Source organism: Falco naumanni, unplaced genomic scaffold (assembly GCF_017639655.2).
Source record: "Falco naumanni isolate bFalNau1 unplaced genomic scaffold, bFalNau1.pat scaffold_281_arrow_pat_ctg1, whole genome shotgun sequence".
NCBI lineage: Eukaryota > Metazoa > Chordata > Aves > Falconiformes > Falconidae > Falco > Falco naumanni.
In genome coordinates, this window is record NW_024427424.1 from 25595 (window position 1) to 39719 (window position 14125).

Here is a 14125-nt window from a genome sequence, read left to right on the forward strand (position 1 = left end):
GGACCGCTCAGGTGTTGCTTAGCAACCGCCTCCCGGCGTGCAGAGCGGGCCCCTCGGCTCCGCCCCTTCCGCTTCACCCGCCGGAAGTGGCGCAGCGCCGCCGGAAGTGTGGCGCCTCCTTCCGGGCGCTGAGCGTGAGGGCGCTGCGAGCGCGATGCCGACGGGCGACTACGAGTGAGGGGACGGGGATGGGCCCGGGGGGGCCTGGAGGGGTTCGGGGGGTCTGGGGGTTGGGCCTGGGCTGGGCCCGGGGGGCCCCGCGGCGGGAGGGGGGACCCGGCGGATCCTGGCCCCCGGTGAGGCCTGCTGGGCCCTGGCCCCCGGTGAGGCCTGCTGGGCCCCGGGGCGGCCTTCGGGTGGGCTGTGGTGGGTGAAGGGAAGGGGGCAGCGGAGGTCCTGGGGCAGGAGCGGCGAGGGGCAGTGGCCCGGGGCGAAGGGGGCAGCACCCAGGGGCCTGGGCCAAAGGGGGAAGGGATTGAAGGGGCAGCACCCCAGGATGAAGGGGGCAAAGAGGGGAGCACCCTGGGGGCCTGGGGTGAAGGGGGCAGCACCCCAACGTGAAGGGGGAAGCACCGCGGGGCCTGGGATGATGGGGGCAGCACCCTGGGGAGGAGGGGGCGAAGTGGGCGGCACCCTGGGGTGAAGGGGGCAGCACCCAGGGGCCCAGGGAGGAGGGGGCAGCACCCTGGGGTCTGACGGGTTAGCAGGGTTCCCCGAGCGAGGGCACAGGAGGCCCGGCGGGGGTGGCGGGTCTGAGGCCTTGCTCTTTCCACAGCTCCAAGCCCAGCTGGGCCGACCAGGTGGAAGAGGAGGGTGGAGAGGACGGTGAGTGTCTCTAGGCCACTTCCCTCCCCATTTTCCTCCTGCTGCTCCTCCTGCCGGCAACCGGAGGATTTTCCTGGAGAAAAAGAGCAGCTGCTGCTCCTGCTGCAGCCCAGAGACACGGCTGCTCCTCATCCAGGGTTCAAAACAGGTTCCTTGGCTCTTCTCAGAGGCTGGTCTTGTGAGCAGAGCGTGCCTGACCCGGGATAAGGAGCAGGATATAGCTCCCCACCCTTGCTCCCCACTTTTCAGGGGCTGAGGAAGCCCGGGGGCTTGGAGCAGTCGAGATTTTCCAGCTCTTTGACCTTTTTCTGTGCTTGGGGGAGAGAGCGGGGCACCTCCTCCCTGCGGGGAGAGGCTGTGCCAGGACGTGGGGTTCCTGCCCCCTCTGCTGGGCTCACCCCAAGCGATGGGGTGACTTTTCCCCCTCGTCTTCCTGCAGACAAATGCATCACCAGCGAGCTGCTGAAGGACATTCCCCTGCCGGGGGTGCTGGGCAGCAGCCTCAGCGCTGAGGCCGAGCTGCTGAAGGGAGGTGAGAACTGGCTGAGAGACCTGGGGGGGCTTTTTCCTACCACTTCCCCCCCTGCTTCCTCCACTGGACACCATCCCACTGTTCCCCCCTTCCCTGCAGGCCCGCTCCCTTCCCCGAAGGAACTTATCAATGGCAACATCAAAACCATCACGGAGTATCGTGAGGAAGAGGATGGGCGCAAGGTGAAGGTGAGGAGCACGTCCCGGGCTGCTGGTTTGGCTCCTTCCTGCTGCTGAGCTTCCTTTTTTCCCTTCCCAGAGTCTGTCCCGGCACAGGGGCTGATCCCTGCCTGCGCGTGGGGCAGCTCCAGGCAGGAACATCCCATCAGAGCCCTGTTTTGGCTCGGTGCCTTCGGGCAGCCCTAAACGTGGCCCGTGTGGGGCAGAGGCGCATCCTCGTCCCTCCTCCTGCAGCCATCGGTTGTTTTGTGCTTTTACAGATCATCCGCACCTTCCGCATCGAAACCAGGAAGGCTTCCAAGGCGGTGGCTCGTCGGAAGGTGAGTATTTCCTGTGGGAATGGAGAGGGAGAGAGGGAAATCAGCGCTCCAGCGGGAACCGCTTCATCCCCCAGCCCTCCACTTCCGTCCGTTCCTTGTCAGTCTCCCAACGACCCCTCGGTGGGGAGCGTTTCCCTGCTCTGCACTCGGTGATGGCTCAGGGACATGCCATGCAAGCGCCACCCCCCCCTCCTCCCCCCCCCCTTTCCCCCTCCCTGTTTTCTCCTCAGAACTGGAAGAAATTTGGGAATTCGGAGTTTGACGCGCCCGGGCCGAACGTGGCCACCACCACCGTGAGTGACGATGTCTTCATGACCTTCATCACCAGCAAGGAGGTGGGTTGGGTGTGGTGGGAGCCCCCCGGTGAGGCCATACCCGGGTGCGTGGCGCATCCCATGGGACTCAGGGCTCTCCCTGTCCCCCAGGATCTCAACTGCCAGGAGGAAGAGGATCCCATGAACAAACTGAAGGGGCAGAAGATCGTCTCGTGCCGTATCTGCAAGGGTGACCACTGGACCACCCGCTGCCCCTACAAGGACACGCTGGGGCCGATGCAGAAGGAGTTGGCTGAGCAGCTGGGGCTGTCCACAGGCGAGAAGGAGAAACTACCCGGAGGTGGGGCAGTTTATCCCTTTATCCTAAACTGGGGGGGGAGGGGGAGGTGCAGGGAGGGGGCTGCCTGTGGGCAGCCTTCCCTCTTCCCTGACGCTTTTCCTGCCCTCAGAGCCGGAGCCGGTGCAGGCTCAGCAGAGCAAGACGGGCAAGTACGTCCCCCCCAGCCTGCGAGACGGAGCCAGCCGCCGCGGGGAGTCCATGCAGCCCAACCGCAGGGGTACGGTGAGCCTGGCCTGGGTGGGGGTGGGGTGGGCAGCTTTCCCTGCTCCCCCACGGCCCCTCCAGTGACTGTCACCTTCCTCCTTCCCCCCCAGCCGACGACAACGCCACGATCCGTGTCACCAACCTGTCCGAGGACACGCGTGAGACCGATCTCCAGGAGTTATTCCGGCCTTTCGGTTCCATCTCAAGGATCTATTTAGCCAAGGATAAGACCACCGGGCAGTCTAAGGTGGGCACGGGGTGGGTTTCCCCCTTCAGGGGAGTGGAGGAGACCCCCCCCTGCTCCCTCTCACCCTCTCGCTTTCCTCCCCCCCTCCCCCCCCCAGGGTTTTGCCTTCATCAGCTTCCACCGCCGCGAGGACGCGGCCCGCGCCATCGCCGGTGTCTCCGGATTTGGCTACGACCACTTGATCCTCAACGTGGAATGGGCCAAGTAAGTGCTGGGAGGGGTCAACTCAGGGGACTGGGGGCCCTGGTCCTGCTGGGGGGGGTTCTGTGGGCCCCCCCCCCCTCCCTGCTTGCGCACTCCTGACCCTGCTCTTCCTCCCCCCGCAGACCCTCTACCAACTGAACCTGCCGCGCCGGTGCCGCGCTGGCTTCTGGCGAGAGTGGTCGGCGCTTCTAAATAAAGACGTACGGTCTGGTATGCACCGAGGTGTCGCTCTGAGCTGCTGCGGGACTGGGGGGGTGTCACTCCATCCCTGTCCCCAGGCATACGGTGGGGACAGCAGCGACGCGAGGAAGGGCACGGTGCCGCCGTTCCTCATGTTTTTTCGGCTCATCCCAGCTTTTCAGCTAGGAAAAAGGGAGCTCCCTGCCAAAAAAAAGCGCCACACCAGGCCGTGCTCACAGTTTTGCTTTTAATCCTGCTTTTCCCACATTCCTGCCACCTTTTCCGGGAAGGAAACGCTTCCTACAAACCACCCTTTCCGGGAAGCAAACGCTTCCTACAAACCACCCTTTCCGGGAAGGAAACGCTTCCTACAAACCACCCTTTCCGGGAAGCAAACGCTTCCTACAAACCACCCTTTCCGGGAAGGAAACGCTTCCTACAAACCACCCTTTCCGGGAAGGAAACGCTTCCTACAAACCACCCACCGGCTGCACCAGCTGCCTCGGGGACCCCGGGGGGGGCTGCGGTGCTGCCGGCCGCAGCTCCACGCGCTCGGCTCGCTCCTCGTCGGTGCTGCCGGTGCCGCAGCAGCTCTGCAGGGTGTCGGCCAGCGCCGCGTAGAGCAGCGGGTGCAGGCAGACGTTGAGGTTCACCAGGATCTTGCAGACCTGAGCGGTGGCGTGGATGGCGCTGGAAACGGCGCAGTTTTCCGCTGCCGGCGGTAACAGGCGACGCCACAGGTTGAGGTTACGGAAAACATGGTAAGGCAGGTAGGAAAAAGCGTAGAGAGCCACTCCCGCCCCCACCAGCAGGCCCACTTTCCGTTTTTCCGCCTGACTGAGGTGAGGGTTGTGCAGAACGGTGCGGAGAACGGCAGCGTGGCAGAAGGCGGTGAGCAGGAAGGGCAGCGCGCAGCCCAGCGCCGCCAGCAACAGGCTGTAGGGATAAAACCACCGCAGCCGCCGCAGGGCTGCGCTCCCCAAACACTTCCTCACGCCTTCCGCTTCTTCCAGCTCCGCAAAATACAACGTGGGTGCCGAGAGCACCCCGGCCAGCACCCAAACGCCGGCGCTCAGCGCTTTGGCGTGGCGCGGCCGTAGCCGCCCGTGGACCAGCAGCGGGTGAACGATGCCGAGGTACCGGTTGAGGCTGATGCAGGCGACGAAGAAAATGCTGCCGTAGAGGTTGCAATGAAAAAGGAAACGCTCCAGCTTGCACAGCACCGCTCCGTAGCGCCAATCCTTGGGCGGGTAGTAATACGCCGCCAGGAACGGGAGCGTGAGGGAGTAGAGCAGCCCGCTGAGGGCCAGGTGGAAGGAGTAGACGACGCCGCTGTGCCAGGAACGCCGGCGGCTGACGAAATGGTAGACGGCCGCGCCGTTCCCCGCCAGCGCCAGCAAGAATTGCACCACCAGCACCGACCACACCGATTCCTGGAAGCTGCTGAAGTTCCCGCAGGGGCCGAGGTGGGCAGTCATCTCGGGGGGGTTCCTCCTGGAGTCCCCCAAGGTTGTTGCTTTGGGGCTTTTTTGTTGTTTGGGGTTTTTTTTTGGGAGGGGGGGTGTTTTGGGGGAGGTTCGTGGCGCGGAGCGCAGCAGCTGCTCAATATCTGCGTAGGGGAAGTGGCGAGTCGAGCCCCCACCGTGGGGGGGGATGACAACCACCTCATCTCATGGTGGGGACAGAATGTGACCCCTTCTATGTCCCCCTCCCTCCAGACAATTTGCCCAGCTCTTGGGGGGGCCAGCAGCCCTCCTGGGGGCCGGGCGGGGGGTCTCTGCTCCTGCCTCCAGCCCCACCACGCGCCCCCCTCCCCCCATCCTCTGCCTCGAGGCCCTACGCTGGTCTCTCCCGTCCCTCCCTTCTTGGTGGCGGTCACGGGGGCACCTCCTGCGCCGTTTTGGGGAAGTTGGGGGGGGGGGGGGGCAAAGGCTGGCAGCAGTGGGGTGGCAGGGAGGGAAAAGCGCTTCCTCTTCGGGCAGCTGCCTTCTGGCGTGGCCAGGAAGGGGAAGGAGCTGCGTGCCAGGCTCCTTCCCCACCAGGGCTGCCTGTCCCTGATGTGACAGCACCGAAAGGGGCACCCTGGGTGGGGAGACCCCACCAGAGCTCAGGGGACCCCACTTTTCCCCCCCTCCAACCCAGCACAGCCACAGACAGTCACGGCAAAGGGGTGTGTATTGCACAGGAGTCGGTAGGAAAAGGCGAGAGTTGCATTTCCTCTTCCCCCCCCCCCCCCCCCCCCAGTCCCGGCGCGTGGCTGGCGGCTGCTGTCTCAGCGTTTCCCCTTCCTGGCACGGCCGGGCCGCTGGAAAATCGTTTTCCCCTTGGTCAGCAGCTTCCCTCGTCCTTTTGGCTTTGAGGAAGCGCGGCCAGAGCTGGGACCGGTGCCCTCCCGGGCTGTTGGGTGCTTTGCTCCGCGGTGCGGCTTTCGGCCAGCCACCCGCGGCCGGGCCCTGCCGTGGTGCCGCGAGTCTTTTGGTGCTGAGTCTCCCTGCTGCTGCTTCCCTGGCGTGGGGTTCCCCTTCCACTGCTTCCCCGGTGCTGAGTCTCCCTTCTGCCGCTTCCCCGGTGCTGAGTCTCCCCGCTGCCGCTTCCCTGGCGCCGGGCTCCCCTTCCACTGCTTCCTTGGTGCCGAGTCTTCCTTCCGCCGCTTCTCCGGTGCTGAGTCTCCCCGCTGCTGCTTCCCTGGTGCTGGGTTTCCCTTCCGCCGCTTCCCCGGTGCTGAGCCTCCCTTCCGCCGCTTCCCCAGCGCCGTGGGGTGGGGGCTGGGGCTGGCAGGATGCTTTTCCTGGTTGTGCCGCCGGCGCCGTTTCCTCGGCCGGGAAGTGCCCGAGGAGTTTCGCTTCCTCTTGGTGCGGTCGGGGAACAGATCTTGGGGGGAAATCGAGGGCGGGGGGGGGGGGGGGGGGGAAATGTTTCAGCAAAATTAGGGGGTATGGGGGGCGGCGGGGGGGGGCAACAGGGGTGTCAGTGCGTTTACTTTGAACCGAGATCACGGGGAGCTCAAAGGTTTTGCGTCATCATCCACCAGGAGCCCCCCCAGAGCCCCCCTGGGCTACCAGGTCCCCCAGAAGCCCCCCAGAGCCCACTGCAGCACCTCCACGTCCCCCAGGACCACCCGCTTCGGGCTCTCCAGGTCCCCCCGAGCTCCCCCAGAGCCCCCTTGGGCTCCCCAAGTCCCCCAGAGCCTCGCTGGGCTCCCCCAAGGTCCCCCCCAGATCCCCTCCAACACCCCCCCCTCATCCCCTAGGCCTCCCCCCAGGCTCCCCACCACTCTCAGAGCCCCCCTGGGCTACCAGGTCCCCCGGGAGCCCCCCAGAGACCACTGCAACACCCCAGACCCACCTTTGTCCGGCTCCTCGCCCACCTCCTGCCGGTAATACTCAGCATCGCTCTCCTCCGACTGCTCGGCCGCATCCTGCTGCTCCGGCACGCCGGGGTCCTCAGCGTCGCTGTCGCCCTCCTGCTGCCGTTTCCTCCGGATCCCCGCCAGGCTCTTCTCCCTGCGGCACCCCCGGCGCTGTCAGCCCCTCGGCGAGCTGCCCCCCCGCCGCCCGCCCACCGCTGCCGCGCTGCTCCCACCTGTGCGCCTCGCGCTGCCGCCGCTTGCGCTCCACGTCCCCCTCCTGCTTCCGCCGCCGCTCCGCCTTCAGCTGCAGCTTCGCCTCCTTCCGCGCCAGGATCTCCTTCACCTCCGACTCCGTCTTATGGACTGAAACCCCCCACGGCGAGAGCAGGATGAGGCCCCTGGCACCGGCACCGGCCCGCGGGCCGCCGTTCCCTGGCACTTACCGAAGCTGTGGTAGAGCACGTTGCCCTGCGCCAGGCCCTCCTCCACCTTGACCAGCTGCAGAGTCATGCGGGGTCCGATCTACGGGGAAGTGGGGGAGGGGAAAAGCGCCCCCGTCAGGCTCGGCCGCGTCCCCCAGGGTGCCAGCAGCCGCGGTGTCACCGCTGGCACGGACCTCGGTGAGGCGCACGGCGCTCTGCTGCGCCTTCATGTTGCCTCGGCCGGCGTACGCCTGTGGCAGCTCCAGGACATTGTGGGTCCCATCCTGCTCGGCCTCGCTCTCCGACAGGTTGATGTCCCTGCCAAGGGACAGGGATGTGTTGGGGGAGGGGCTGGAAAGCACCTTTAGGACCCCGTGTCCCCCCCGGTGCCCCCCCCACGCACTTCACCAGCAGCTCGCTGATATCTTCCAGGCGGCTCATGTTGGGGAACTTCTCCTGCAGCAGCTTCTTCAGGCCTTTGCTGACGCCCACAGGCACGACCTTCACGCTGCTGTGAGGAGGGGGAGGGGGAGGTCAGCGCTGGGACAGGGGGCACAGGGACCCCCCCACCCAGACCAAAAATCGGGGGCACCGACACTCACTAATGCCTGAAATTGAGGAGCTGCGTCTCCGCGTCGTAGCTGATGAGCAAACACCGCTTGATGGTGTTGAGGTTGACCTGGGGAAGGGGGAGGGAGGGAGGGAGACGGGAAGGAAAGAGGGAGGGAGGGAGGGAGACGGGAAGGAAGGAGGGAGGGAGGGAGGGAGACGGGAAGGAAGGAGGGAGGGAGGGAGGGAGACGGGAAGGAAGGAGGGAGGGAGGGAGGGAGACGGGAAGGAAGGAGGGAGGGAGGGAGGGAGACGGGAAGGAAGGAGGGAGGGAGGGAGGGAGACGGGAAGGAAGGAGGGAGGGAGGGAGACGGGAAGGAAGGAGGGAGGGAGGGAGGGAGACGGGAAGGAAGGAGGGAGGGAGGGAGACGGGAAGGAAGGAGGGAGGGAGGGAGACGGGAAGGAGGGAGGGAGGGAGGGAGACGGGAAGGAGAGAGTGAGACGGGAGGGAGGGAGACGGGAGGGAAGGAGGGAGGGAGGAAGGAAGGGAGGGAGGAAGGGGAAGGGAGGCAGGAGGGGAAGAGAGGGAGATGAAAGGAAGGAAGAGACAGGAGGAAGAGAGGGAGGCAGGAGAGCAGGGAGGGGGATGGAAGGAAGTGAGGCAGGAAGAAGGCAGCGAGACAGGAGGAAGGAAGGGACGGGAAGAATACTTCAGCTGGCTATCCCAGGTGCCTGTCCCTGGATCCCAGGGGGAAAAACTCGGCACCTCCCCCCTCCACATCCCTTCCTTGGGATCTTCCTCCTGCCCCTCCCCCACCTTTGTATTCCTCCTCCAGGATGCAGCCGAGGAACTTCCCATCCTTCCCCAGTTCTGAGCAACTTCCCATCCTTCCCCAGTTCCGAGCAACTTCCCATTCTCTCCCAATTCCGAGCAACTTCCCATCCTTCCCCAGTTCCAGCGCTCAGCACCACGGTGGTCGCACCCCCACCGAGGCAGGACAATGCCCCTCCCCCCCCCCTTCCTCGTTTACCTTGTGGACGTTGATGGAGGGGAACATGTTCTGGAACATAGTGGCCATCAGCTTGAGCTGGATTTGTTGGAGACCGAAGTTGCTGAGGACCAGCAGCGGGGGATGGGTGAACTGCTGCTCGTGCATGCGGTGCCGCTTGAGGGACGAGACCACGTCCTTGATCAGGGAGTACTGGGGGGGGGGAGGGGAGATGTGAGGATGAGGAGGATGAGGATGGGGCTGGGCGCTGCCCTCCGTGCCCGTGGGGGGGGGGGGGGGGGGGGGGGGGGGGGGCCTCCTGCCAGCACCCACCTGCATCACCTTGAACGTCAGCGTGGGGCCACCAGGCAGCCGGAAAAGCTTCTGGAGGGGGGGAAACAAGGGGGGGACTGTGCTCAGCACCACGGGGAGCCCCCGCCATGCAGCCCCCCCCCCCCCCCCCCCCCCAGCAGACACATCAGTGCGTTTACTTTGAACAGAATCACCGCGTAAGCTCAACAGGCTTTTTGTCATCACCTGCATCCGCCAACGATTGGGGGGGGGGGGAGCACGCCCCAAAAAAGCAGGGAAGGGGCGCGCAGCCCCCCGCCCCCCCCACTACGGCCCGTGGGGAGGGGGTGGGGGGAGGGGCGCTACTCACAAAATTGATGCTGGAGGAGGATTTACTGAAGACCAAGAAATGCGTCACCCCCAGGGGTCCAGCCACCGCCACGAAATCCTTCAGGGAATTGTTTTTCCGCACCTATGGCGCAGAAAGGGCTGAGCCCCATGGAAAACCGAGCAGGATGTGTCCCCCCCCCCGCCCCCCACCCCCTCCCCAGGAGCTGACCTTGAGGGCCCGGGCAGTGTAGGGTTCCATCACCTTGCGGACGTCGGTGAGGAGCTGCCGCACGTTGCGGCCGACGCGGCCGCGGGGGGAAGACGAAGGAGTGGGGGGACAGTGCCGAAGGCCTGCTGCGCCCGCTGCCGCGCCGCCTCCCGCTCCTGCTTCTGGTGCTTGCTCTGGGGGGGGAGGGGAGGGGGGGCTGAGCCCTTCCCCCATCCCCCCGGAAGGGCCCGATCCCCCATCTCTTGGGGCAACCCGCCCCCCCCATCCCCTTCGACCCCCCCCGAGGGCCCGATCCCCCTCCCCCCGGAGAGCCCGATTCCCCCCCATCCCCTTCAGCCCCCCGCCCCGAGGGTCCGATCCCCCCAGCTCTGGGGCAACCCGGCCCCCCCATCCCCTTCGGCCCCCCCCGAGGGCCCGATCCCCCTCCCCCCGGAGGGCCCGATCCCCCCCCATCCCCTTCAGCCCCCGCCCCGAGGGTCCGATCCCCCCAACTCTGGGGCAACCAGGCTCCCCCCATCCCCTTCAGTCCCCCGCCCCGGAGGGGCCCGACGCCCCGTTCCCCAGCACAGCCGGGACCCCCACCCCCCCCGGAGGGCCCGACGCCCCGTTCCCCAGCACAGCCGGGACCCCCACCCCCCCCGGAGGGCCCGATCCCCCGTTCCCCAGCACAGCCGGGACCCCCCGGCCCCCCCCGGCCCCCCCGGTCTCGGCCCAGCCCCCTCCCCGCCGTGCCCCGGCCCGTACTTTGCTGGGCCGCCCCATCTCGCCTCCGTCGCCCCCTCCACCACGCGGCCGCGGCCACTTCCGGCGCGCCGCTCCCGCGCCCTCCGGCTACTTCCGGTACGTCGCTTCCGGCCGGTCCCTGTCCGGCGCGCTCCCTCCCCCGCTCCCGCGTTCCGCCCGCGGTTCCGCGGCCCGTTCGCCCCCTCCCCCGCTCCCGCCGCTTCCCCCGCCGGGCCCGCAGCACGGCGGGGACCCCCCGGTGCGAGACCTGAGGGGCCGGGGCCGCCTCCCCCCCCCCCCGGCGGGCGCCAAGGTCAGTGCGAGGGGGCGGTGTGGGGGGCCAAGTCACAGACTTTACTGGAGAACCGCAGAGCCCCCAGGTTCCTCAGCACCCCCAGGCGCCCCCCCGAGCTCCTCCAGGCTCCCCAGGTCCCCCACAGCCCCCCCAGGTCCCCCAGAGCTCCTCTGGGCTCCCCAGATCCCCCTCCTGATCCCCCAACTCCCACCCCCCAGGCTCCCCAGAGCCCCCCCCCCAGGCCCTCCAGAGCTCCTCTGGGCTTCCCAGGCCCCCCCGAGCCCCACCCCCACCCACCCCTGAGCCCCCCCAGAGACCCTTCGGGCTCCCCCAGGTCCCCCAGAGCCCCGCTGGACTCCCCCAAGGTCCCCCCTCAGGGCTCCCCATGTCCCCCCCAGATCCCCTCCAACACCCCTAGGTCCCTTAGACACCCCCCCCCCCCCCCATCCCCTAGACCTCCCCCCAGGCTCCCCACCACTCCCAGAGCCCCCCAGGAGCCCCCCCCCCAGACTACCAGGTCCCCCAGAAGCCCCTCAAAGACCACGGCAACACCCCAAGACCACCCACTTCGGGCTCCCCAGTCCCCCAGCACCCCCCACCCCCAGGCTCCCCACCCCCCCCCCCCAGGCCCTCCAGAGCTCCTCTGGGCTTCCCAGGCCCCCCCGAGCCCCACCCCCACCCACCCCTGAGCCCCCCAGAGACCCTTCGGGCTCCCCAGTCCCCCAGGCACCCCCCACCCCCCCAGGCTCCCCACCCCCCCCCCCCCCAGGCCCTCCAGAGCTCCTCTGGGCTTCCCAGGCCCCCCAGAGCCCCACCCCCACCCACCCCTGAGCCCCCCCCCGAGACCCTTCGGGCTCCCCCAGTCCCCCAGAGCCCCGCTGGACTCCCCCAAGGTCCCCCCCAGGGCTCCCCATGTCCCCCCCAGATCCCCTCCAACACCCCCAGGTCCCTTAGACACCCCCCCCCCCCATCCCCTAGACCTCCCCCCAGGCTCCCCACCACTCCCAGAGCCCCCCAGGAGCCCCCCCCCCAGACTACCAGGTCCCCCAGAAGCCCCTCAAAGACCACGGCAACACCCCAAGACCACCCACTTCGGGCTCCCCAGTCCCCCAGCACCCCCCACCCCCAGGCTCCCCAACCCCCCCCCCCTCTTCCCCATCCATCAGAAGGCTCAGCCCCACCGGGGTTCAATCCTGCTGGGGGACCCCCCCCCCCCCCCACTTCCAGCTCTGACACCCCAGGGGGTGTATCCAGCCCCCGGTGCCACCTTTTTATCCTGCCGCGAGCGACGCTGGGGGGTGGGGGGCTGCAGCTGTCGCCCCCTCCCCACCACCCAGGGACCGAGCTCCCCTTTGGGGGGGGGGGGGGGTCTCCCCGCTCAGACGGGGGTGACCCTCCGTCGGAAGCAGCCGCAGGTGAGGCAGCGCAGGGCGCCCATGCAGAAGTGGAAGAGGGGGCCGTAGCGGAAGAGCAGGCGGTAGTAGGTCCCCACGGAGAGGTCCCCCGAGGGATCCGCGTACTTGAGGGCCACCAGCGGCGTGTAGAGCCGGTTGGTTTGGGTGCGGAAAGCCGGCCGCCGGGCTGCGATCACCGCCACGATGGCCTGGGGGGGGGGGGGGGGGGGGGGGGGGGGGGGGGGGGGGGGGCGGGGGGGGGGGGCTGGGATTGGCTCCCACAGCCCCCCAGCTGCTTCAGGAGACCCCCCAGATCCCTCAGAAGATCCCCCAGATCCCTCAGAAGACCCCCAGATCCTTCAGAAACACCCGCCCAGATCCCTCAGAACCACTTCCAGGTCCCTCAGAACCCCTCCAGGTCCCTCAGAAGCCCCCCTAGGTCCTTCAGAAGCCATCTCAGATCCCTCAGAACCCCTCAAGGTCCCTCAGAAGCCCCCCTAGGTCCTTCAGAAGCCATCTCAGATCCCTCAGAACCCCTCAAGGTCCCTCAGAAGCCCACCTAGGTCCTTCAGAAGCCATCTCAGATCCCTCAGAACCCCCTCCAGATCTCTCAGAACCCCCCCCTAGGTCCTTCAGAAGCCATCTCAGATCCCTCAGAACCCCCTCCAGGTCCCTCAGAAGCCCGCCTAGGTCCTTCAGAAGCCCCCCGAGATACCTCAGAACCTCTCCAGGTCCCTCAGAAGACCTCCAGATCCCTCAGAAGCCTCTCTAGGTCCCTCAGAACTCCCCCCAGGTCCCTCAGAAGCCCCCCCAGATCCCTCAGAAGACCTCCAGATCCCTCAGAAGCCTCTCTAGGTCCCTCAGAACTCCCCCCAGGTCCCTCAGAAGCCCCCCCCAGATACCTCAGAAGACCTCCAGATCCCTCAGAAGCCTCTCTAGGTCCCTCAGAACTCCCCCCAGGTCCCTCAGAAGCCCCCCCAGATACCTCAGAAGACCTCCAGATCCCTCAGAAGCCTCTCTAGGTCCCTCAGAACTCCCCCCAGGGTCCCTCAGAAGCCCCCCCAGATACCTCAGAAGACCTCCAGATCCCTCAGAAGCCTCTCTAGGTCCCTCAGAACTCCCCCCAGGTCCCTCAGAAGCCCCCCCAGATACCTCAGAAGACCTCCAGATCCCTCAGAAGCCTCTCTAGGGTCCCTCAGAACTCCCTCCAGGTCCCTCAGAAGCCCCCCCAGATACCTCAGAAGACCTCCAGATCCCTCAGAAGCCTCTCTAGGTCCCTCAGAACTCCCCCCAGGTCCCTCAGAACTCCCCCCAGGTCCCTCAGAAGCCCCCCCAGGTCCCTCAGAAGACCTCCAGATCCCTCAGAAGCCTCTCTAGGTCCCTCAGAACTCCCCCCAGGTCCCTCAGAAGCTCCCCCAGATACCTCAGAAGACCTCCAGATCCCTCAGAAGCCTCTCTAGGTCCCTCAGAACTCCCTCCAGGTCCCTCAGAAGCCCCCCCAGATCCCTCAGAAGACCTCCAGATCCCTCAGAAGCCTCTCTAGGTCCCTCAGAACTCCCCCAGGTCCCTCAGAAGCCCCCCCAGATACCTCAGAAGACCTCCAGATCCCTCAGAAGCCTCTCTAGGTCCCTCAGAACTCCCCCCAGATCCCTCAGAACCCCCCCCCCCCCCAACTCCTGTCAGCCCCACACCTCCGCCACGGCGTCGGGGCTCTGCCCCAGCGTGGTGAAGATCTGGTGGGCGGCGGGCAGGTAGACCTCCTTGAAATACCGCAGGGTGGCCGGGTCGGTGCCGGGAAACTGGGAGCGTGAAACCTCCTCCATCAGCTTCTGCTCAAAGTCCGTGTTGACGGGACCCGGTTCCACCATGGAAACGCTGTGGGGGCGGGGGGTGGGGGGAGGGGAGGGTGGTCGGGGAGGGGGTCCTAACCCCCCCTGGGGTCCCGCCCGCCCCCTCCCCCACTCACAAAATGTTGAACTGCAGCAGCTGCACGGCCAGGCTCTCGCAGAAGCCCTCGACGGCGAACTTGGAGGCGGCGTAGACATCGTTGAAGACGATGCCTTATGGGGAGGAACGGGGTAAGACACCCCCCCCCCCAAGATCAAACCCATCCCCCACCCCACAGGGACCCCTCCCCCACCTCACCCTGCAGCCCCATGACGCTGCTGACGACCACGAGGTGCCCGCTCTGCCGCGCCTTCATACCGGGCAGCACCGCCTTGACCATCCTCACCACCCCGAAAAAAAT

At 67.1% G+C, this 14125-nt stretch overlaps 3 protein-coding genes across 3 annotated transcripts; 1 reads left to right on the plus strand and 2 right to left on the minus strand.

Moving 5' to 3' along the window:
• The first annotated feature begins 61 nt into the window (after window positions 1-61).
• On the plus strand, window positions 62-3343 carry EIF3G (eukaryotic translation initiation factor 3 subunit G). The gene is made up of 11 exons (XM_040581438.1): window positions 62-174; window positions 776-825; window positions 1265-1357; window positions 1457-1545; window positions 1797-1856; window positions 2087-2191; window positions 2282-2471; window positions 2581-2688; window positions 2786-2922; window positions 3020-3126; window positions 3249-3343. The coding sequence occupies exons 1-11, from the start codon at window positions 155-157 to the stop codon at window positions 3262-3264; spliced, it is 975 nt and encodes a 324-aa protein (XP_040437372.1). The 5' UTR covers window positions 62-154; the 3' UTR covers window positions 3265-3343.
• A 196-nt stretch (window positions 3344-3539) lies between these two features.
• Window positions 3540-9547, minus strand: LOC121082099. The gene is made up of 12 exons (XM_040581439.1): window positions 9466-9547; window positions 9277-9378; window positions 8949-8999; window positions 8658-8828; window positions 7680-7756; window positions 7481-7588; window positions 7272-7395; window positions 7099-7177; window positions 6889-7018; window positions 6652-6809; window positions 5584-6177; window positions 3540-4975 (listed from the first exon to the last, which is right to left on the minus strand). The coding sequence occupies exons 1-12, from the start codon at window positions 9493-9495 to the stop codon at window positions 3777-3779; spliced, it is 2823 nt and encodes a 940-aa protein (XP_040437373.1). The 5' UTR covers window positions 9496-9547; the 3' UTR covers window positions 3540-3776.
• A 2055-nt stretch (window positions 9548-11602) lies between these two features.
• RDH8 (retinol dehydrogenase 8) lies at window positions 11603-14119 on the minus strand (the record flags this gene model as incomplete). Its single annotated transcript, XM_040581440.1, has 4 exons — window positions 11603-12086; window positions 13569-13752; window positions 13844-13937; window positions 14023-14119. Coding segments are annotated over 4 exons (600 nt in total), but the record flags the coding sequence as incomplete, so codon positions are not given.
• Between the last annotated feature and the right edge of the window lie 6 nt (window positions 14120-14125).